This window comes from Styela clava, chromosome 6 (assembly GCF_964204865.1).
Source record: "Styela clava chromosome 6, kaStyClav1.hap1.2, whole genome shotgun sequence".
NCBI classification, from domain to species: domain Eukaryota; kingdom Metazoa; phylum Chordata; class Ascidiacea; order Stolidobranchia; family Styelidae; genus Styela; species Styela clava.
In genome coordinates this window covers 14,785,594-14,809,628 of record NC_135255.1, presented here as the reverse complement: position 1 = coordinate 14,809,628, position 24,035 = coordinate 14,785,594, and the positions used below count along the sequence as shown (strand labels likewise).

Genomic DNA, 24,035 nt, shown 5'->3' with positions numbered 1-24,035 from the left:
AATTCATTCGAAATCAAAGCATAAGATATACTTTCATCTATTGACAAGGCAGGACTGTGTTGAATGTTTATTGGAAAATTTCTTTAAACATAGAATGCTCAATATTGTGCATTTGCTTTAAAATATCATATAATAACAAAAACAATTACAGCGATAACGTGACTTAGTATCGTGTCCCACTGCAGCAAATGGAATAAACGTGGAGAACAAAACTATATGCGTTACCTAGGTATGACGTCAGCACCGTATAGGATTGGATATGATTTACATATTTATCCCGGTACAGCTGATAAGGCGTGCCCTAGTTACTGGCTTCAGTTACTGCGATAAAATAATTTTGTTTCTAAACTTTCCAACCTATGATTTAACTTCTGAAGGTTTAGAAAAATCTGTCATTCACCTGCGTTTACTGCCTGCAAGAGGATTTGCGCAAACGATAATTGGCTAACGCTTCTTCCACCATTCGAGGGAGGTATCTGTAACGACCAACAAGATTTACCCTTGATGTTCTCGGCTTTCCCTTTTTTCGGCATAGATCTTGTGCTTTCGAGAGATATGTATCCATTATACTCAACAAGAGAGCTATGCTCAAATATATGGACACGTAGCGCCACCCAATGGCAATAATTTTGATGACGTCGTAGCGAAAAAAAAAAGTAATAGCCTTCTGGAGAAAAATTTTATCTTCAACCACTGAAAATTTCAAAGCAATTGGTCCAGTATTCGAAGAGAAAAGCGACTTTTTAAAAACGTGTCAAAGAACAAGAACAACAACAAGGATAACAAGAACAACAACAACATAATATTGAAACGATCGTTATGTCCACTACGTGTCCAATAAGAAATGTCGTAAATGCCATAGTCTGTTGGATAAGATATCAAACAGTTACATATATCGGATGGGTAAAATGATTATTCAATTGTATTTTATGGATTATGGGCAATATGCATATGCCCGGGGAAGTAGAATATATAATATGAGATTTTTTCTGCATATATGATATGAAAAAAATTGTATAGGTGTCGACAAAAATAGTACGACAAATCTTTGAATGGATTGAATTTATGAGTACGGAAATAGGTACGGGGACGTCGGGGAGGGCATAAATGGACTTCCTAGGAGTCCGAAAATTCTCTCGCACGTAATCATTTCTCATGGAGTTCAAGATTGAACCGTTTAAGCAGGAATTTGCACGATGCTGCTATCCGCTAAACCAGGGGTGTGCAACCTGCGCACGCGGGCCAAATGCGATCAGCAAAGGAAATTTGTGCGGCCCACTGAGAAGTGCCAATCTGGAATGGTGTGAGGCCCACGAAACGAATTTTCCCAAATCTGCATTGCGACTTGCGAGTAATTCCAATCCCGTCGCTACCTTAGTCCAACTTATTATTGGACACGTAGTGGACATAACGATCGTTTCAATATTATGTTGTTGTTGTTGTTGTTCTTGTTCTCTGACGCGTTTTTAAAAAGTCGCTTTTCTCTTCGAATACTGGACCAATTGCTTTGAAATTTTCAGTGGTTAAAGATTAATTTTTTCGCCAGAAGGCTATTACTTTTATTTATTTCAAAATTTTGCGTGAATTCTATGAAAATTGATATTTCGTCTAAAATTTTGCTGTATTATTTTTTATCCATGGGAACACGGATTTTAGTCAGTGTCATGACTGGTTGTACGTTTTGATTCTGCAAAATTCTTGCTACTGGAGATTCAGAACTTTTTTGAGGGTACCGGTAGCGTCAAAGGTACCGGTAAGGACTGATTCGCTCTGGTCTAACGTGTCCATATATTTGTGCGTAGCTCTCTTGTTATCTATACCTATGGCGCCACAATGTCCTAACAGCTAGCTCGTGCGAAGCGAAAAGCCCATGTCATAAGACAATAACTCGAATCTTTGTGTATTCTTCATACTAGAAAACATATGTTTTGATAAATGTGCAACCCGCGGTTTCACCCAGTTATTTGTATCTGACCCGCCTGTATTAAAGGTTGCACACACCTGCGCTAAACTATGCTTGGGTGGTAGGTTAGTCGTTGGGTGGCTTAAAGCAGGAATCACGCCACCAATTTGCACAAGGAAGAAACAAAAGCTTTCCGAAGACTCAAAGAATATTGGAATATTTTCTATATCGAATGTTCAAAATATTGTTTCCATGACGTCTGGCGTTGACAGTCGGTCATTTCGAAAGTATGCGAAAATTTTGTCGTGTTCTCAATTGTTATTGATATATACCAGTATTTTTTAATTGGCCGTAGAACAGCGTCTTTCAAACTGGGGTCCGCGACGACTGCACAGGGGGTCCGCAACAACATGAAAAGAGTCTGAAACATATATATTTCAACGTAGATACACTGTCACATAATCATTCGTATATAAGATAAAGTCATAAGGATAGGATTTAGTTATTTATCCCGGGGGAGAGGAAAGCCGATAAGACGGCTTATCCATATGGCGAACCACGGCCTCTCGTCCGGTTACCATTCCAAGTCGGGTATGGGATTAGTTATATATATTGTTTGTTTTCGGAAGCATGGACTTGGTGGTGAATGAAGCCGTAACCGACCAGCGGCTACGTGAACCACCCAACGAGGAGTCCAGCAATCCTCTCGCACATAACCATCCCTGCATGGGATTCGAACCTGCGAACCCATGCAGAGTAACTAGAGGTTGCGGTGGCGAGCGTATTCCTAACGCTTAGCTCGTTGAGCCACACCGCCGCGCCTAAGTTCACGTTATTGCAACTCGTCACGTCTCGTCACGTCGTTTTGCAATCCCGAATATATTTGCAACCACCCTGTATTCACAGCAACTAGCGAGTTTGTATAAAGCCACAGCAACCCTTTTTTCCACTGGCAAAGGCGGTCTAACCCAGTTCTGTTTTGGTGACATAAAGGGTCGGACTTGTTCCACAATGTATTGAAATGTACTCCAGGATACCTTAAAAACAAAATTTTCTTATTTTAAAAAATTCACATCAGTTCATTTATAACTTGGATTTGATAAAATTAAGTACATATAAAATTTCCTTAAAAAGTCTTAAAAGAGGTAAATCTGTAAATTTACCCGGAAATTTTCTATCCAATCTTCATTGCCAAAATGCTGATTTACGATTCTATCCCACCATTCTGAAGTTCGTGTCTTTTTCCAAAATCTTCGCTTTCGACGTCTTTTCTTCGTAGGTGTACAAATACAATAAACTTTTTTCAAAAAATTGAGCCGGCTACGCCTCAGCATAACCTGACATAGCTTAAATCTTTCATTCATCAGAAACAGCATTATTAATTGCATCATTCGAATCGTAATCAAAGTGGGCAGAACCTGAAAATAACAATATGATGATGGTCAATATCTCCTGCTGCTGTGAGCAAACATATCACCTCCATGGCAAGATCTTATGGATGATGATTCGTCCACCACGAAAATGCCTTATACTGTTATAGAATACACGGTATATGCAGTAGCGAAATCATAAAAACATCAAGTATCCTTTTGGTATTTTGAATAAATATCATAAACTCATCCAATAAACATCAAAAAATAAATATTTTAAATCCTTCACCTGAGACAAATCCATGTTCTTCTTTTTTGTTCCATTCAGTAGCAAATAACCATTTACAGTACTTTCTTGTATAATTATTAACTATGAAGTGCAGAAACGTTACCGTAACAATTGCTTTTCAATGAATGTCTGCATAGAATTTTAAATACAAATTCAACGCCCTATGCTGTAAGCAGTTACCGGTGTTTCAAGGAACGTGGTGCAGAAGTAGATACCTGAAGTGGTATGCCAGATTAAGAACATTAACAACTTACCAAAATAAAATATAACGTTTTTATGTTTTTCTTAAAAAATAGCATTTAAAGTTATGAAGATGACTACTTAAAACCTTCAATATCTTGGTTAAATGTTTACATATATAAAAATTATAAAGTTGTATCCGGTTTGTTCCGAGGAATTCAAAAGAAGGAGTAAAACGTAAAACTGGTAACGAAATCTCATGTCAAATACGATAGTCTGAACGCGCGGGATATTTTTAACCGGATCGAAATTCAATGGTGTCCATGTAAACTCGAGACAAATTATGGCGTTCGATTGTCCGAAATACGATTTGGGAACGTTTTTTGCCGAAACGATTATCGTGTACATGTAAACGTAGTGAATGTTGCGAAACAATGGGATTGAAAAAGTGTTTCAGAACGATTCTTTCCTCTAGCGTCTGTGAGGTGGAACATCGTTACAGAGCTACATCGTCGTAATAATTGATTGTATGGGTTACTGAGTTATCACCAGTCAATCAATACCTTGTGCGCCTGCTAAAGTGCTAAGGTCAATTGAGCCCGTTACCGTTGCCGCAAGAAAGGGGCATGAAACGAAATTAATTACGATTGCCATGAGTTTCATTTTGTCAAAAGACGACATAGGATGAGGGTCCGTAAAAAAAAACAGTCTCAAACAGTTTGGGAAACTCTGCCGTAAGGCGTAAGAGCACATACCACCAGCACTTTTTGAAGTCTAAGTTCAAATAAAGACCGGAGACTTTAGTTACGTATTTTTCTTTTGTGTTGTTGCGTCACCAATCAGATTATTAAATTATTTTTTGGGGTGGTTAAATTACCTGACGCCTCACGCCACCTTGTGTCTTATTAGATTATCTTAAATTAGGCAGTAGGTGTCGATATTGTGTTCGATTATTTAACACTGAAGGGGGATCTGCTGGTGTTCCACATTTAGTTGGAAGGTTGACTGTATTCTGATTTTAATCTCCAAAATTTGTTGCTGATCTGGACTTTCATGAACTGACATTCTGTATTGAAGAGTAGCCATCGATCAATTCAGCCAAAGTACTACTAGTAGGTACCGATATGGATTTAATCCATCAAGAATTGGAAGAAATCAAGAAAATTCTTCAAATTAAAGTTCCTGGAAGCGAATTAATCTCTTGTCATAAAAATCTTGTCAGTGTAAAACTCATGTGAGTAAACAACAAGTGCTTGTTTGATAGATTTTCATACTGATATTATCCTAGCTCCAGATAAATATGTAAATCACAGTAGCAGCTTCTATTTTTTTACCTAAAAAATTTCGAGGATTTGTGCCAATAATCTGTTCCAGTTCTTGCACAGTATAGGGGAAAAATATTTAACCAATTCTTTATTCCAAGCTTGGTGGTACAGGGAGTAACCTTGATCAAATTGTAGTGATGATCATAAAAACCATATGACAGTGATAATGTGATCCACTTTTACATAATTAATCCTATACCTATATCCCTTAATTATTTGTCTCTTGTATTTCTCAGAAAAACAAAATACAAACAATTGACAGCATGCCTACAGTTTCCAGCTGACTATCCAAACGAACCGATTCTCATTGAAGTAAAAAGCAAAGTTTTCTCTCCTTCTCTGGTGAACATGATTACCTCAATTTGTGATAAAGAAGCAAAGAAACATATTGGAAGAAAACAGGTTTGTTTTGCGGTATTCGATTGATATTTTGTGTTCAGTATATTCGTAAGACCTGTGGGCACAGTTTTGAAGTTTCCAGAGTTGGGCATTGTGCTTGAAATTTTTGACCGAAACCAATAAAAGCTTTGAGTTTATTCAAGCCTGATCGATTTTTCTCCTGTTTCATAGATTTTTTTTCAACATTCAGTTTATATAAACAAATGTAATGATTCATTCGATTAGAGAAGTGTACTCGTAGTATGATGTGTGGGCAACTCCTCTGTGTTATGTTTTGTAGCAATGTCTTCGTACACTCCAATTTATTTTAAAATTTCAATATTCCTTCATGTTTCAGATAATATTAATTTTGAAATTTCTACAACAATTTCTTGATGACAATCCATTGCTCCCATGCAGAGAGGAATGGGCATCAATAAAGAAAAATATTTTGGAGGTGAATATTAAGCCCTTCTTGAATTTATGTTATACTTTTCTCAACCGTCTGTGTGACTAAAAGTGTAACAATCAAATGACGGCTTCATTAACTTCCAAGAGAAAAAATTGTACTCAAAGATTATGTGATTAAATAAAAATAATTTTGTTTCACCATATGTTAGTATCAAACAGGATTTTACCACAACCCCCAGTTTGAAGAACCATACATTATAACATATTGTGCTACGCACTCTTGATAATCTAAGGATCAGAAAACCAGTCTTTACACTAAAGCGAAGTGTCAGGCAAATATACTAACCCCTAAAAAAATATGGTCTCCATATCTCACATGTATTTTCTGTGTTTAGGAATGTGATTCGGATAAAGTTAAACAGAAGAAAGGAATGATACAAGTAAAAGCTACGCAAGGAAACTATTTTTTGAAGGTAGTATTGATCGGTATCAAAATTTCTCTTTAACAGAGACCAATACCAGCCATAACGTTTCAGCTAATTTGGGGATATAATTAACACGCAACACAATATAATATTTATTTTTAAAGCACAGTTATTAAAAACATATTGCATTGTCATTGCTAGTTTAATTCGAACAACGCAGAATAACAGTTAGTGTAACTCAAATATTCTTCATAGATTCAAGCAACAATACCCAACAATTATCCAGAAGAACCAGTTAAACTAAGCATAGAAGATCATAATTTTCCTGGTCCTATGGTTTACTATTTCATATCACAAGCGAAAGAATATGCTCGTCAGGCAACTGAGCCTCCATTGAAGAAAAATCCTAAGTATGTCCTAGGGCAGAGCTACTTAACTACTTTTACACAAGATCTAGTATTTTCAGAAAATTTATTCCAGCGCCTCAAACTTTTAGGTTATAGAGTGATAAAATACCCTTTGAAAGAATGAATAAAGTCAATAAAGGAAACATTCATATATTTTAATTTCATGGATGCAATGCTCCAAAATACGCGGTCCTATTCTCTACTGGGGTTCTTTCTCCTTGTTTACTTTTAAATTTAGAGCTGTACTTTTTCTTTGCTACAAGGATGCTTGGACGAGGTAGTATTATGGAAATAAATAAAAACAGCACCTCTCAATGAAATATAACCTTATCAAACAGAGAATAATCCATTATCTTTTTTTCTGAGGAAAATCATATTCTTTTATAATGTAAAGAGTGAAGAAAAACTGAAATTACTGTTGAATTTTTATAGTATTTTTCTCTTGTGTTTCTAGAGCTCTCCCTTTCAAAGCAGAACCTCATTTAAAAAAAACAATGGAATTTTTAATAAAGAAATGCTGTAAAAGATTTCCGCAGGAATGTTGTCCAATGTGTGGCAAACAATCATTACCAGAGAATCCAGCCGTGAGTCAATTTATGTTAGCTTGTATATTTAACCGAGGCTATTAAAAATTTTCTGTGAGGTTCCCATTGGATTATTATGATATGGTGAACAATTTAGGTTTACTACCGTAACAACCTCCCTTATGATAGATTGTACACTCTCACTCAGTAATTGATAGTTTAAATTCATTTAGGATATTATCAAGGATGGAAAAGATGATAAATACATAGAAAGAGTGTATTGTGGCCATTTGTATCACCACGGATGTATGGATGCCTACATGAAAACACCTCCATTTGAAAGTGAGTAATGAACAGTGACTGGTCAGAATTGTATAATTGTTTATATTCTATTATGAAAGAATAAATTCTAAATTAGGTCATGTTTAACCTGGAATTCACATTTATTTTTTAAATAATTTTAGCTTTTAGCTATTCATTTTTTTTATCTGATTACCAAATAGTATTTATTAACCAGTTTTGGTTTGTTGCATTCAACAGATGGCAAAATGTGTCCAACCTGTGGTCTCCGTATCTATCACGATAAATGGAATATAAGTCCAAGGTTGGCAGAAGATCGATGGGCCCATGGTGAAGCAAGGCAACGAGAACTTGAAGAAGTTGTCGATTTCTTATCATGACAGCAAGAAGACAACCAACCAACGGTTGAACCATTTGAAAGACGATTTCATCTCAATGTGAAAGGATGACTCCTACCTCTCAGATGTCAATGAACTGTCGTTGACAAGCACTCTGACCGGCCTCCTGATATTCTTCTAATGTAAGAAGATGTTCTCGAAAATGATCTGCTGTTGACCATGCCAGCCCTCCTGCACATGCATACTCTTGAGGTCTGTGGATGGTAAATGGATCAAAATCAGCCGATACATTTTGTATTTATTTTTTAGAATATATATTGTTCATTCAAATAAAATTCTGTGACACACAAAAAGTCTCACATTTCGGTTAATGGGGGCATCTGAAGTTAGTGATGTAGTACAATTCTTCTGTTCCAAAAATTATTAAATCACCCACCTGTCTGACATTGTAACTCTGACTTTATACAGTGACGGTGTCAAACTTCTGACTTCTCTTTCAACTCTCTCCTTGGAATTTTTAAAGTTGCAGCTTCCTCCCGTTAAAACTATATTTCTATACATGTGTGGACGAAGTTCTGTAACATCGAGAAAAGATCATAAAATATTGACACAGACAGGAATAAAAAGACTGTACAGCCCTCCTGTTTCGTTCAGTCATGTCCATTCATTTTACATTATACCTACCTTCAGGACATTTTTCAATGCTGTGGACGATTGCTTCAGGAATTCCCATTTGAGGTATGCCAATGTCGGATGGATGGAACAGCACCTCTGGTACAGATATTCTTTCGCCTGCTAATCTGATGGTCTGCTCTTGAGTTTTGCTACTTTTTTCACTACCTGCTCCCTTTTTCTGAAAGGTATTCAACATTGCTGTTTGACACAATTTCACCGACGATATTGGCGACTTTGCTGTAAGACTTACTTTTATAAATCCTCTGTGGATATGCGTATAATCAGGAAGTACATATTCACAAAGCAATGGATTTGCATCTCCCTTTAGTTTTGATTTTTCCATATCTTTAAAAAAATCCATACTTATATGACATGAGTCTTCTTTCACCTGTAATTTTTTTGTTAGGTATGATGTTTTTAAAATTAAACTGTATTTCCTCCCCCGATTGGGTAAAGTTGACCAATTAATCATATCAGTTGCATGTACTTATGGGGAGGATGCTATAAATACGAGTAGTTGAGGGATTGAATCCACGTAGGTAGGGTGAAGAATTGCAATGGCAAACAACCTAAACGTAGTGCACCAACCGATGAGGGATGAATTTGTCAAGAACTTTTAGTTCAACAATAAATTACCTGGTTCATTACATAGGTTTCATCCATAACTTGTAATTGTCGATATGAAATTATTTCTTTCAAATGATTTGTCAGTAATTTCCCACCAACATCAATTCTGCAAATAGAAACATATCATTTTAATGTTTTTTTTTCTATGAATTTAAGTAATATTTTCCGACTCGTTTTTTTTTTGAAATAAGAGAAATTAAAACCAACACACAATTTTACTAGGTAAAAAAAAAAAACAGATTTAGTTTTCAGAGTACTGTTAATATTGGTGATTTTGTAGTTAACCAAACAACAATAGTTGCTAGAGATTATACAAGACATCCATTCTTCTCTCCGTGAGGTGGCCAGGTTTCCCCTCATGAAATCAATTACTCAATTGGTTTTTGACATATCACAGTAAGGATAGCTAGAATCTAAATGCTGCATGCACAATTTAATCCCTTTTTATTGGAGCAACAAAAAAAAAATGACTTCTTCTATCCTAAAATTGCTAAAAACCTGGTATACCTGCAAAGTGCACTTGTAATTTTCTTTCCTGCATGATAAGGAACAATGTGTGTGAATGAATACCCGGCATCGACGATTATACAACAGTTCTCTAACGGAAATTCTTCTTCATACTAAAAATGATCATCAAGACATATTTACTTTTTATCACAAGAGCTGTTAGTATTGGAATTAAAATCTTATGGTATTTGATTTAGCACATATAATATGCAAGCGGGATGGCCTACTGATTACAGCGTTAGATGAACTATATTGACACTGCAGGTTACAAATCTCGAGTTCAAAGCCTGTCATCTCATCCAGTGTGAGATAAATTGGGTAGGCAACAGTGTTAACTCTAAGCAAATTATGAGTGCGAAAGTGCTTCGCAGTCCAAAAAAAAAGTGCGAAAGTGCTTTTGCCCATTTTAACAAGTTAGGGGCCCTAGCCTTTCATATAACCCATTTAAAACGGCATAGATACTCGAAAAAGCGCTCCTCCGGTTAATATTATGAATTAAAGAGAAGCCTTTTCGTTAACGAGTTCCCTTTAAGCGAATTCATGTTTAATTAAAACAAGCCAATTCATCGGCAACGAAATGACATCTGCTAACACCTGCAGCGGACAAAACTTTCATGCAATGTATCACGGTGTCAGTTGCTTATTCGCGTAAACAGCAAAGACTTTCACATTTGTTACTCCTTCCATCTAACAGACACCAGGCCGACTGGAAACCATATTAGTTACAGGGTGGATCGTTTGTACAAATCCGGTGCAAAATAATCCCCCCCCCCCCCCCAAATATAAATAGCAATCAACTAATTAGGGTTAGGTGCGCTGGAAATTCAACTTTTCGATTCATCCCTAAACCTAATATGATAATTATTAATTTGTGATTTTGAACCACTTTGAAAGTCGCCACCCGCTGTTTTAAAAGATAGGTTAACCTACGTTCCCTCCGAAATATTATGCAGGATACTCCCCTGTTTTAGGAGATATGTTGACCTACTTTCTTTTCAAACTTTTTCTCCGAAATATTACACAAGATCACTTTGAAAATCCTCCCGTTTCGTGAGCTAGCGTGACCTAATTTCTCATTTACATTTATATTATACTATTTCAGAGCTTACCCAAAGACAAGTAATTTTTAAATGTCCACGTGCCTTGGTTTGCGTGCGAGTTAGTTTAAATCGGGCAGAAAACATCATATATTGGCAAAATGTTTAGTAATGTCATGTACTTTCAGCATTCATAAATAGCACTCTTTGTAATGTTGCTGACCTAGTATCAAATATTCGCATCACAACGCCACTTGCGAGGTTTCCATATATTTCAATTACACTAATAGGAACGATGACATCAAAGAGTTTTCTTTTGCGAAGGTACACTAAATATAACGAGGGTGATTCTTGAGAAAAACATGAATATTAAAAAATAAACGAATGATAGGATAATGGATCCCAACTAATTTTGAGAGTGTCTCGAAATACCAATCCATTTGATAAATAATTTTTATTCGACCACATGAACGCTGATATTCTGAAAATTAATGTTGAAAGAGAATTACGCATTCTCAGATATCGGACATCCAGTCGCGATATTCAATCGTTCATATGCACAAATCTCACATTAATAGTAATTGCTACCCAAGTTTGTAAAGTTTAGAAACCAACAAACAGAAATTAACTAACCTAAAACACAATTAAAATTCAGTCGGCAATAAATTCGTCGCCAAGACGATGCCATACAAAACGAAAAAGATTTGATCGCGAGAGTTACGTGAGATGACTGCCGTTGTTTTTTAAGCAGAATGTAAAAAAATTTATAATTAATAAACGGGAGTTACGACGCCCTTTACACATCGTGTGTATTAAACTTCCCTGGTAGGTACTTTGGTAAGTACTATTATTATTGTACCTATACACCTGTTGGAGTATTTCGGACAATTTCGAATTTAAAATAAATGAAAACCAGACATATAATAAAGACGCAAAAGTAAAATGAACATTTATTGAAAAAGTTATTATTTAAGAAAGACAACATGAAGACAATACTTCCCTGTATTCGATCAATTAACTTTAGCGTATCGTTGTTCTGCCAATAAACAGCCGGGTGCAAAATATTTCCGTCCTGTGATATGCTCACAAATATTCTCGATATCAATATCATACCCTCGCGTATGTACTTTCTATTAGCTCTTTAGTGATCCCTTCCATCCTTGGCCAAGTCATGTTTCGAATATGTGAACATTTTATTCGACCATACATGACCGGCGGGATGTTAAAATTGTAAACAAGAGAGAGGTAAAATCAATCGCGAATTTCGTTATAACGGCTCGTTTACGAATTGTTGCGCCTGTTATCGTCGAAAATGATTACATTTGTTGTATTTTGAGGCATTTAAGCAGTAATAATTAGGGCATGACATCATCAAAATCGTCAAGTGAGATCTTGAAATTGCAAATTCCGTAAATAAAATTGCGAATTATTCGGTAACGAATTCAGCTTTAATGACCGTCGGGGTATTGTTTTGTTGAAAATTATTATTAATGTGAGAGCGCCAAAAACATACAGTCCATACCGATGCGACTGCAATTTATATGGTCGCAATTGGTGTGGCGCGTTTATTAATTAATAGTGTAAAATAAATTAAACGAATATCAATTATAACCAAGCCTGTCAGCGTGTTTATTTTCTGTGGGCAGGAATCGTAAAATACCATCTTGAGACAAATTAACTTCTATTATGAAATCTTAATTTTCAGTTATTATCGTTATACAAATAACATGTGGCAACTTTTTAATTTATCGTCGACCAAAAAACCGCCCCACACTCGTCCAAACGTGTGTCGAGCTTGAACGACAGGAACAGATTCATCGACGACCTTAATTAGGGAAAATATGTATTTTATTGGGAATGCAAAATAAATGTAACAAAACGCATTTTTTGTGATATAACTTTGTATTTTCGGAAACGGGTTGCCGTGAAAGGTAAAATTTGATCTAAATTAATTGCAAAAATGTTTTATTTTAAATGTAACAAAACACATTTTGCGATATAACCTTGTATTTTCGAAAACGGGTGTCCTGAAAAGTAAAATATGATCTAAATTAATCGCAAAAATGTTTTATTTTAAATGTAACAAAACACATTTTCGCGATATAACCTTGTATTTTCGAAAACGGGTGTCGTGAAGAGCAAAATATGATCTAAATTAATTGCAAAAATGTTTTATTTTAAATGTAACAAAACACATTTTGCGATATAACCTTGTATTTTCGAAAACGGGTGTCCTGAAAAGTAAAATATGATCTAAATTAATCGCAAAAATGTTTTATTTTAAATGTAACAAAACACATTTTCGCGATATAACCTTGTATTTTCGGAAACGGGGGTCGTGAAAAGCAAAATATGATCTAAATTAATCGCAAAAATGTTTTATTTTAAATGTAACAAAACACATTTTTCGAGATACAACTGTATTTTTCGGATACCGGGTGTCATGGAGAGTAACATGTGATCTGAATTCACGGTAAATAATGTTTCATTCCAAATGTATCATAACGCATTTTTTTGCGATATAACTTTGTATTTTTGAAAACGGGGCCTCACGAAAATTATTAATTAAATGTTTTATCTATCGTCTAACTAACCTCTGGAACACATCATTTTCGGGGAGAACTCTAGCCCGCGAAACGTCATTTAATTTAAAATAGAGAATGTTTCACGCATTTCAAAACGGAAAATCACCAGTAAGTGGACAGGGATTCAACCCTCCGGATTCAGTATTCTATATCCCCCGTGTCAGAACTTTCTGAAGAATGGAACAAAGAACCCGTCAAACCGCCACGGAAGAAGGGGAGTATTTTTTGCACTAATAATTAGGGCGTGACAATATCAAAATCGTCAAGAAACTGGTGAATTTGCAAATTCCATAAATAAAATTGTGAATTGCTCGGTAACATTTTAGCTATAATTATCGCCGGGGTATTGTTTTGTTGAAAACACGTTGAAACTTGAGGAAATTAGTTACAATTAGCGCCTGACCTCTATTAGGCACTCCAGCACTCGAAAAAAAAGCACTCGAGCCCAATCTTTTTAGCATTAAGTCGCATACGTAAAATATCCTGTGAAAGAAGTGCTGTTCATTAACGTCATCTCGTCTTATGACCACGCAGAAATGCCTTTATAGCCGAATTATTCAATCACTATTTCAAATCAACATTCAGGATTGGCACAATTTCAGATTTGCGAAGTTTATCACCATAGAAATACATGAGAAAGTTAATTATCGTCTTACTCTTAATAAATATCTGCATCACGGTATGGACAATAATATTACCATTGCATAAAATTGGGACGGTAAATTTACAAATCTTGATAGGTAATATTAAAGCCAGCGCAAATGTTAATTTGAGTCCTCAATGTCTTCAACAGCTGTTGCCGATGTGAATGAACGGGTAAACCCGAAATATAAAACTTCGATGTCCGCCGACCCACAAGAATTCATATTTGTAAAAAAGAGAGGGCGGGAATATAGATTACCCAAAACCTGGATATCGCCGCCAAAACGATCGGTGACGAGAACAATTAGAGATTACAACGGAATTAACCAGTAAAAAGGCTTTGTTGCCGATTTTTTAATGTTTCCACCACGTTTATTCGGTACTCCTTAAAAATATTCGATTTAAAAATATATTGAATTTTGCCCACCCCTCCTCGCATATCAATGAGAAATAGTTGTGTAAATATCGCAAAATTACGGAAAATGCCACCTCCTTTCAACATTGTGATTACAATAAAATGGCACTTAATGTGAATTTGTTGATTTTGCAAATCTGTGACATGCTGCTAAAAGTTTCGTCTGATTTGAAAATCGTGCAGTTTGGTCACAATTCATCCAAAGCGACTATAACACCTTACTAACACTTTTTATAGTCATTTTGAATTCATCGATATCATTGATAGTCACATGACCACTCTCGTTCAAAGAAACGCCCCGGGAGCGTTTTTTTGCGGGAGAAGCGGAATCCCTGTGCTTGTATAATAGTCATATTATAAACAAGAATTTTGCCGTTAATGCAAAAGCTTTATCTCCTATGTCTGCATCTCATAGGTTAGAATTCCGGTAAATATCGTTATGATATGCAGAATTGAGTTACAAAAGTACCAGTATGTTACTTATTTGTCAACTTAATACTCGAAAATATTTGTTAACTTTGAATTTTTATTCCATTCAAAATCGGAAAAAAGTGCTATTTCTCTTCAAAATCGGAAAAAAGTGCTATTTCGCAGTCCCTAAAAAAAGTTGCGAAAGTGCTTCGCAATTTTCGCAAAAAAGTGCGCTAATAGTGAACACTGGTAGGCAATGTGGCTTAATTATCGAGAATATGACTCTTCGTAAAGGGTTTGTTGACAAAAGTGATACAAATATAATCCAACAACATACTTTTCTATATGACAATGTAGTTGCGTTCGTCCTTAGAATACTTTGAAATTCGTATTCTTCGAAGAATATTTCATTCATTGCCTCTTGTATTGTAGGAAAATTAAAATGCGGTTCTGTCAATATGATTGAGGTATCTGCAGGCTTCAACTGAAAAATAAAAGAAATGGGATTAGCAATGCATTGGTTGGTCAAAAAGATCTGAATCATACAAAACGAAATGTTTATCTCTCTCCATCGATATTGATTGTATTCCCGATGCTACTGCATGTGCTCGAAACTTTATTTACTGATATTCTATATCGAAAAATGAGATTATAGTATGCAATATTTTTATATTGCATGTTGAAAAATCCTGAATTTCCGCTTTGTGTGATGTCATTTTTGCAACATGGTGGAATTTAAACTAATTTCAGCTAACTAAAATTTTGATAAATACGAAATACCGTAGATCAAAAACATGAATTCATTTTAAAAAAATGTGCACAAGCTTTAAAGTCTTTCTCACATTCAATACATCTTTTCCAAAAGCATAATCCCAAACTTGTTTCTGGACATCCCAATTCACAAGATATCCTTTCTGAAAAGGGAGAAGGTAGAAAAGACCAGAATGATCTTTGCAGCTATCAATCTGGCCTGAAATGAATGATTTCCTCCTTTCCATTTTTGATTTGAAGATGCAGTTTGGGATGTTTCTTAAATTTAAAATAAATACATAGATGTAATTCATTGCAGAAGGCTGCAAGATACAGCTAGGCACGAAACTTGGGTCACTGTGCTCATCTATAAATTCTAGTTTTATTTCTGTTTGAGGAATTACTTCAGATGATAGCTATTCCCAGATTCCTAGAGCATTATTCAGTTAATATGAAAAAATTATAAAAATGAATATAATGCATCACAGAAATAAAGAGTTTCCCAGCTTACCGAATTCCATCGTCAGTGCCAATTTTTAAGTTACATGCTCCAATATCCAGAACAACAGTATTTTGTTTTTCCATGCTTAAAATCTACTGCACTCGTATCGAACGCACTTTGAAAGATTGTTTACGAGAAGATGACCGCGAAGCGCGCAATAGTTGATGAAAAAAATGTTGAATTTAACCCTGCTATTGTGGATTGCTGCGTGCTATTTTTTCACCGATAACTTTGCTATTTCGTCTAACACAATTCTCAATCTTCATAAAAAAAAATTTATTAGTACTCATGCGGTAGATTGCTGATCGTTTTAACGGAATATTTTCATCAAGTATTCAGAATTGTAATCTGCAAAATACAGAGCTCTGTGTTTGTCGCGTCAAGCAAATTCACGTTTCACACTTGCCAAGACGAAGCTGGGGTCGGAGGACAGCCGACTTCAAATTGAAATGCGTTAACCGTAACTATATCACTATCCAGAGAAATAAAAGATAACCTGTAATTGTTTCGGTAAGTTGTTAATTTACTGACAAAATTATCCTGACATCAGGTACATGCACACCTCAGCACTTCTTGATATTGCCGTCTGTTATAGTCGATTCACTCAGAGGGATCCTGTTAACTTATAATCAGTGGCATAGGTCTGTAGGTACAGTACCGGTAGCGAGGTCTGATTACCCATGTAAATTAATACTTTTTTGAATGATTATCATGTTCAGATGTTTATTTTCGTTGTGTGTTTGGCTTGTGCATGGACCTTTTTTGTAACATGTCGGATTTCAACTAATTTATCTATCGTCTGGTGGGAAAGGATTTTTAACAGGCGAAGTCAACATTAATAAAAGTTTGACACTTCAATGGAAAAATTAAATAAAAAACCTTATAACAAGATCCTGATTCCTCAACTAATTACTGAATTATGGCTGTATGGAGAGTACTTACTGATGAAGCAACAGTGTGTGGACACTTACCGGTAGTTATAGCTGTATGTCTGCGAAGTGTACGACATTCCATAATGCAGTAATCTATTGTTTGTGCTCTTTTTACTGTTCAGCCAAGTCCAATTTGGTCTGTTACATACAGTATAGAGGCTATATTTCATTGATTTTGTGGTGATTTCTGAGTCATTTCAAATAATTTTTCGTATCATATACGTTTAGGCATTGAAAAGGTGAAGATTCTGTGTGGTTACATGGGAACATTGTGTTGAAAATAAAATCATGCTGTTCCAGAATTGCAACGTGTTCATCTTCAGACATAGGAAGATATTTATTATAGTGACATCTTTGCTTTTGTTAGCAGGCATATTGTATTATAGTAACATCTCAAAATCGCCTGTACGATACTCCATACAACTTCAAAAAAGCGATGATGATAATTATGTAAATGCTACGCCAATCAATAGAGCAGTCTTCAAAACTGATTTCAATCAAGATTTCATTCGGTTTAATGGTAGAAGTACATTTCCAATATTGTGCAATTCATGTGCATTAGTAAGCAGTGCCGGTACAATGCTCGACAGCAAAGCTGGGATAGAAATAGATAGTCATGATTGTGTTTTGAGAATGAACAATGCACCCACTGCAACATTTGAAGAAGACGTTGGGTCAAAAACAACATACAGAATATTTGCTCATTCATCAGTTGTAGATGTCAAAAATTATGCACGAATAACTCCAGAAGAAGTTGCAAATGCCTTGTTTCTGGTTTGGGGTCCGAAGAAGAATTTGGAACCGGGAAAAATAACAAATAGACACTTAAAAGACATCGTGAAACAAAATCCTGATATCAATCTTCATGTTTTGAGTCAAAATAGAGTTAAAGATGCAGACAATCGCTTCGAAATAGAAACTGGAAAAAATCGTATGAAATCTGGAGCATATTTGTCAACTGGGTGGTTCAGTATTTTATTTGCTAAAGATATATGCAAGCAAATCCATATTTATGGAATGGTAGAAGATGATTACTGTGAAAAACAGCTAGTTAAATTGTTTAAAGATGTCCCATATCACTATTATAAAAAAGGCACTAATCAGTGTTCTACTTATAGAACACATGAATATGCAAGAGCTGGTGCACATCGATTTCTCACTGAGAAAAGAGTATACAAAAAGTGGGCTAAATCGTGGAAAAATATATTTTTTCACCATCCTGAGTGGGACTTAAAATAGTGAAATGAATGAACTGTACAGCTGCCGAAGATTCCTTCTTGTATGGAATTGTTTCATAATTGAGTGTGTGTTAACGAAGTTTCATACCTAATTGCTTTCATAGATACTTTGGTCGCAACAAGCTTCTAACTGTTTTAAATGAATGTCTTTTTATGAATACCCAGTGGTGGGATTCAAATTTTTTGTCAGCCGGTTCCATCACAAAAGCTATATTTTTCGGCCGGTTCTGTTACATGTTTTTTTAGCAATGCTAACTGATTCACTGATCTCATAAAATTCTGTGAGACAGTTCTATAGAAGCGATGCGGACCGGCTGAATCTCCTCACTTGGGATATCTATTTATATTCAGGTTACCCTAACCATGTGTCAGGCATCTGTGTTTCAAGCAGTTTTGTATTTCAATATGTTGTAGATAGAAATACGAATACATGTAGACGTATGTAACCATGAGCAATCTCAACTATTCACATTGTATTAGCTATGAATACCTTTAATATCACTGTTGTGCACTTCACTGTTTATATGTGGTTTTATTCAGAGATTTATAATCGTTTACCCTGTGAAAATTTTGATTTATGCTGGATTTACTTCGCTTATTATCCTACAATTAACCTCAAGAAGTGCTTGTTTTTTTCAATTCAACCCTGTTCAATTATTTATTTTTTGTGATTTCTTTGACTTCTTCAAGATGTATTTTTTAAATATTGTCTTAATTTGTCATATAAATTTCTGTGCCAACTATGCAATCACAATCCATATGTGCATCGAAAGATAATACCTCATAGTCATAATGAAATAAAATCATGGTGCATTACATATTTACTATTTTGTTTCACTCGGTATAATTTCTTGCGTTGATACTGTCATTATGGTTATAGATTTTACTGATTTACGATATACAATGTTTATTATCTAATCGTATTTAATAATTGTTCATTGTGTGTGTTCTATTATTTTTATTAGTTTGGTGCATGGAATTGATTGTCCTGAAATACATTTCTAACTAATCATGATAAAATTTTGTATGAACGTGACCTAGTCTTGCGCATTAATGAGGTATTTTGTGAGTGGTCCACTATGTCTTGGGGAGACGATTAGGCAATGTTAGTGTTCTAGGGGGCTTCTACTTGGCTGTGATTATCCACATATCCTATGACCTTTCTGAAAACCTTCACTTTTAAAATTATTGTACGCGCATACAAATGGAAACTGACTACATGTATGACCACGAATTTTCAAATATTCAATAAATATCTGGGCTGGAAGATTTCTCCAGTGTCCGTAAAAAGAGTTTGGCAATAATAAGGGCAGCCGATCGCGAATTTATCGGTACTAATTCTTTATAACTGCAACAAAACCGAAACTCTTTTGAAGGCAAAAGACCATCGAGCTCAACTAACTTTATTTTGTAAGCAGAACTAAAAACTGAGAAATAGCGAACAAAACCACGAAAACGAGCTGTTTACCACCATGCCCTAAAATCAGAGTAAAAATGTCTGAGGGGTGCTAAAATTTCAATTATTACGCCAGCACTTGTCTTATTATTATGTAGGCCTACTGCAATGACTCCCATAAAAGTCAGGTCAGCTGACCAGCACCCAGTCAGGGCCAACCCAGTTTATTACCAAAGAAAAATGTTAAGAGTGTGCACTGTCCACGCATAATGGAGCATTTAACTGTATGATCATGATCACTCTTATTAGAGAGAGTTTGGTACGCTTAATTACCTATTCATAAAGATCATTATTATTATTCAAAAGATTCCGCAGAAGCGCTTTCGACCATAGGATTAGAATATGACATGACAAGCTTGGTTTGTCGAAGTGTAAATATTTCTTGATAATAAAAAACTAGTACTGTATGGTACCGCTTTTGTTAGAAACTATAATGGTCCAAGGAGCATGCCCTTTATATTCATTTCTGGTTATTCACCATTGTATCTACTCTACCGCATATGGGATGTGTGTGTCGAGTTTAATCGGATGTAAAATCCACTTCAGGAATTGGACCCTGTATGGCGTCTGTAAAGATGTTTCAAAACTACGTGCTACGCATCTATCGTCGACAGGCGTAGCCGCAGGCGAGTATAACATCAATTGACCGCATTTAAGTTGGTTGCACTGTTTCCTGTAGTCACAGGCGCACCCGTCCTATCGACCAAATAGCTGACTAAATTGTTTCGATTCAGTTTGTCACGATATGGTTGTTTTTATTTGGTAAGGCATCTGGCTTTTCATTGTTCTATCATAAATGTATTCATCGAGGTGGAACGACGAGCGCCTAAATGAGAAGCCATTCGAGCCGTTGTAAGCTTGCTTATGTCAAATCTGGAGAGGCTAGGATAGCTAGGATAATTCAATTGGCAGAAATGACGATAGTTGCATATATTTATATCGCGTAGTTACCCATTGATATATATCGATTAGAAGAACAGCGAAAGGATTTGGTTATGGTATTCACGAAATTGAATATCAGTATTGTGATGCGTATAAACACCATTTATACGGTATGCAGAATAATGTAGGCCTGGTGTTGTGAGTCCAAGGGAAATTCGAGGATGAATAAAACTATTTACATAAGACACCATTTATGCAGAATAATGTAGGCCTGGTGTTGTGAGTCCTGGGGAAATTCTAGAATGAATAAAACTATTTACATAAGACACCATTTATATTAGTATCGTAGAACAAGTAGTAATGTACTTTTTATAACAAATAGCAGAAGCATTAGCGTGACGCAAATACGATCAGTTATGTTGAAAGAATAAACGTGTTGTGATTCAAAACGTATTTGTTAATGTGTTGATTTCATTGAAATTCTCACGGAATTTGTGCACTGATTTACACATCGCCTTGCAAGTTGCATGTATCATTCATATAATGAGAATTTCACCATGCTATCATTTGCATATTAACTTCATTCTCAGAAATTAAAAACCATCATGAGTTTCCTTTCACATTCAGCAAAAATATACAAAGTTCGGATAAGGCTACCTACCATCATTACTACTTCCACTGATCATTGGCCTCGTTTAGCAGATTGCACAAAGCTACTCAGGAAATGACCGCGAGTAATATGATATTAGCATGCTGTTTAACTAGTCGTCTTTAGTTGAGGCAGGAAGATTTCGTTACTTAATCTGTTAATTTCTATGTAGCAAAATTCGTACCGACAGTACACCATCTAATATGTGAGCACAGAATTTTTGCCATGTGCAATAAACATAAATCGTAATAAATCGCATATTTCTTGTTTGATGCGGGAGATTTGTCATGTCATGTTTCACAATGTAACCACAACAGACAGTAGGACGTTTACGGTCTTTAAAACGCAGTGGACGTGTAAAGTTTGTATATAATTCACAGTGACGATCTCATCTTACGGAATTACATTTGGCTTCATGTCACTCCCACTCCTCCGCGCATTAATAAGTGTTCGTAATTGGCAAACATTCTTCAAATTATCATATCTGCCACCCGAATTATGTCCTTAGACCTAATGCAACAAAAGGTGGTAATAAATTGGGTAGTCAATGTCGAACCGGAAAGATTCCGGGCCTCCCAAACTATAGCATCTCAGGATATTATTCGAAATAGTGATGTATCATTGGATAATGTCCGGAGATTTTTCTGCGCCTAGCAACGTCAATTGAAAAAATTTGCACGATTTACCGATGGCGTGGAGTGCCATACTATTCGCGCGATGTCGGGATTGTGGATTACGCAGACAGGCATGACCTGAAAGAAAGACTGATTTAACATTATTTTCTCTAGTATACACAAGCAATGGCCTAACCGTCCATGAATTATTTATATTTTGCTCAAACGTAGTATTCAATTTCAAGCTCCCCTTTGCAGACGAGGAATGAAATTTGATGATTAGCTTGGAGTAGTTTTTTAGGTGCTCCAGAAGTGTGTGTACCAATATGGAATATAGATGTAACTAATTTTGTTCGTCTACTTTACATCAAGTTGTGTAAAGAGACTGAAACCTATGGGCAGGTGTTATATTCACTTGACTAACACAGATAGTCCCTGAACTCGTATTAGAACTAAAATAAAGAAAATCGGAATACAATTATGGCCTAACGCTAACCTGGTACACACTACACACGCTACCGTTTTTTAAGCTCAGAGCCTGCTAGGTTAATGTTTGGTTCCTATCGTTGAACGTTTTATACATTCGGATCGATAGAAAATAGGTTGGAGCGTCTGGTAACAATTATGAATGTTATTTTGAATTCTGGAAAATTCCATATTATTTTTTGAACAATGTCGCGAAACTTGTTGTCCAGAACGTATATATTTAATAACCATTTTCTTGTCTTTACGCAATTTTACTGTATTTATTGCCTGTGGTAGTTTCTGCGAATGGTATGTCACGTGATCTCTTTGAAGTTAATATTCCAATTTTCAAGCAACTTAATCACGCTTACTTCAGAAACGCCATTATCAATATGTACATGTTTTACGAATTCTGGCGGTCGTTAGCGCCATCACCGTGGCAGTCACGCATACAGCACTAATGACTTCACACGATCTGTGTATAGTGCCACTTCCGATATTCTCTGCATGACAGAATCGCAAGCTGCTGTATATATTATCAATTTTAATTAAGTGATGACTAGGTTGTAATGTGTATACTTATCCCGTATATTGTCCCAGCGCGTATATACCTGTAGGGCAAATGAAAATGTGTCGGTACCACAATTTGTAATAAATATCCTTGCAAAGAATTTGCCTGTGAGTCGGGCGAAAAATTATTCTCTAAATATTTACCACGACGGCATTCTTTTCAAACTAAATGAGTTAGAAGTAGATGCGGTCGAAACTATCAAGATGATTTTAAGTTGTGTATAGACAATGCTAAAGATATAATCAGAATTGCGGCTGATCACACAGCAAAAAAGAATTGTAGGATGTTGACGGAATTCCTGAATAGTTTTGTACCTGTACGTATATCCCGCCTAAAAGTATCGCTGTACATTTAGTAGATCATTAGTGCTCTAGTCTAATGGGCCTGGTAGATATTTTTAATGGCTGTCCATGAATATGAATAAATTGGTAAAAACAAGTTATTTAGCAAAATATCGTGCGTTTAATTGCTTGAGACCAAATTGGCTAATTCCGTTATTAAAAAATGTTTTCTGATCGCAACTTATCACTAGCTTGCCAAGATCTGGCCAATACTTCTCAATTCATTTTTGAGGCCACTTTAAGATATGTACTGATGATGATTGCTGAGTGTTGAAATACGCAATCGGTAAGCTCGATATTCCCAGCTTCCAAATCAGAAATTTGAAATAGGAGAGTATTTCGTTTCCGTTTATTCTGCATTCGTGATTGGAAATTCGTAAGGGAGAGTATTTTCATGCTGACTGACGGACGGCCTGTGATTTTACGGTGTAAATAGTTCATCGACAAGATTTGTTTATCAGCCTCGTTACGTGGAGAAAAAGGGAGAGAATTCTATTGGTTTCATTCCTGGAAAAAAATCATTGCTTGTTACGCAACAAGAGAAAGATTTATATTTCACATATACCTCCCTGATTCTAGAAACGAAAGTATCGATCATTTTGCGACTGGCTGTTACAGTCCGGGTACAATTTTCTTATTTTATATTAGGCTTCGGTAATAACCTTAAAATGGGTTTTGTCCCATAATGTCTCGTCGTGTTTTCTTGTTTAGCTATATTTGAGAATACGATTTCGTTGTGTGTTGTAGATCTAGAGAATTTGACTTGCTTGCTAAATTGGGCTTGTCCAAGCAGCGGAACCGTTATATCTCATAGTCTATACAATATCATCTATCAATATGAGCTATGATCAATGTAATTTACTCATTGTTTTAAATATGCAGTTAT

At 35.6% G+C, this 24,035-nt stretch overlaps 4 protein-coding genes across 5 annotated transcripts; 2 read left to right on the top strand and 2 right to left on the bottom strand.

Annotated features, from left to right (window-relative positions):
- Nucleotides 1-2,748: 2,748 nt before the first annotated feature.
- Nucleotides 2,749-4,160, bottom strand: LOC144424236 (uncharacterized). The gene is made up of 3 exons (XM_078113350.1): nucleotides 3,563-4,160; nucleotides 3,067-3,321; nucleotides 2,749-2,940 (listed from the first exon to the last, which is right to left on the bottom strand). Exons 1-3 carry the CDS (start codon nucleotides 3,575-3,577, stop codon nucleotides 2,749-2,751), a joined length of 462 nt encoding a protein of 153 aa, XP_077969476.1. The 5' UTR covers nucleotides 3,578-4,160.
- A 527-nt stretch (nucleotides 4,161-4,687) lies between these two features.
- On the top strand, nucleotides 4,688-8,203 carry LOC120330929 (uncharacterized). The gene is made up of 8 exons (XM_039397919.2): nucleotides 4,688-4,976; nucleotides 5,304-5,469; nucleotides 5,804-5,902; nucleotides 6,252-6,329; nucleotides 6,537-6,691; nucleotides 7,143-7,272; nucleotides 7,446-7,554; nucleotides 7,753-8,203. Exons 1-8 carry the CDS (start codon nucleotides 4,867-4,869, stop codon nucleotides 7,890-7,892), a joined length of 987 nt encoding a protein of 328 aa, XP_039253853.2. The 5' UTR covers nucleotides 4,688-4,866; the 3' UTR covers nucleotides 7,893-8,203.
- On the bottom strand, nucleotides 6,465-16,220 carry LOC120330928 (actin-related protein 6-like). Of its 2 annotated transcripts, XM_039397917.2 has the most exons (9): nucleotides 16,011-16,220; nucleotides 15,592-15,778; nucleotides 15,087-15,233; nucleotides 9,660-9,772; nucleotides 9,162-9,258; nucleotides 8,776-8,913; nucleotides 8,535-8,703; nucleotides 8,287-8,425; nucleotides 6,465-8,104 (listed from the first exon to the last, which is right to left on the bottom strand). In XM_039397917.2, exons 1-9 carry the CDS (start codon nucleotides 16,082-16,084, stop codon nucleotides 7,972-7,974), a joined length of 1,197 nt encoding a protein of 398 aa, XP_039253851.2. In that variant the 5' UTR covers nucleotides 16,085-16,220; the 3' UTR covers nucleotides 6,465-7,971. The 2 variants fall into 2 exon arrangements, with proteins under 2 accessions (XP_039253851.2, XP_039253852.2); XM_039397918.2 differs by lacking the exon at nucleotides 8,776-8,913.
- A 135-nt stretch (nucleotides 16,221-16,355) lies between these two features.
- On the top strand, nucleotides 16,356-19,193 carry LOC120330930 (alpha-N-acetylgalactosaminide alpha-2,6-sialyltransferase 3-like). Its single transcript, XM_039397921.2, has 2 exons — nucleotides 16,356-16,511; nucleotides 17,162-19,193. The coding sequence occupies exon 2, from the start codon at nucleotides 17,222-17,224 to the stop codon at nucleotides 18,170-18,172; it is 951 nt and encodes a 316-aa protein (XP_039253855.2). The 5' UTR covers nucleotides 16,356-16,511; nucleotides 17,162-17,221; the 3' UTR covers nucleotides 18,173-19,193.
- The last annotated feature ends 4,842 nt before the right edge of the window (nucleotides 19,194-24,035 follow it).

What these genes read in the sequence shown, in the direction of transcription:
- LOC120330928 (XM_039397917.2), bottom strand. Translation starts at nt 16,084, where the DNA reads ATGGAAAAACAAAATACTGTTGTTCTGGATATTGGAGCATGTAACTTA. An exon ending in CTACATTGTCATATAGAAAA is followed by an intron (nt 9,773 to 15,086) that starts GTATGTTGTTGG and finishes GATCATTTTTAG; the next exon opens with TATGAAGAAGAATTTCCGTT. An exon ending in ATTACAAGTGCACTTTGCAG is followed by an intron (nt 9,259 to 9,659) that starts GTATACCAGGTT and finishes TTCTATTTGCAG; the next exon opens with AATTGATGTTGGTGGGAAAT.
- LOC144424236 (XM_078113350.1), bottom strand. An exon ending in ATTGGATAGAAAATTTCCGG is followed by an intron (nt 2,941 to 3,066) that starts GTAAATTTACAG and finishes TTTGTTTTTAAG; the next exon opens with GTATCCTGGAGTACATTTCA.
- LOC120330929 (XM_039397919.2), top strand. Translation starts at nt 4,867, where the DNA reads ATGGATTTAATCCATCAAGAATTGGAAGAAATCAAGAAAATTCTTCAA. An exon ending in CTTGTCAGTGTAAAACTCAT is followed by an intron (nt 4,977 to 5,303) that starts GTGAGTAAACAA and finishes TGTATTTCTCAG; the next exon opens with AAAAACAAAATACAAACAAT. An exon ending in GAAAACACCTCCATTTGAAA is followed by an intron (nt 7,555 to 7,752) that starts GTGAGTAATGAA and finishes TGCATTCAACAG; the next exon opens with ATGGCAAAATGTGTCCAACC.
- LOC120330930 (XM_039397921.2), top strand. Translation starts at nt 17,222, where the DNA reads ATGCTGTTCCAGAATTGCAACGTGTTCATCTTCAGACATAGGAAGATA.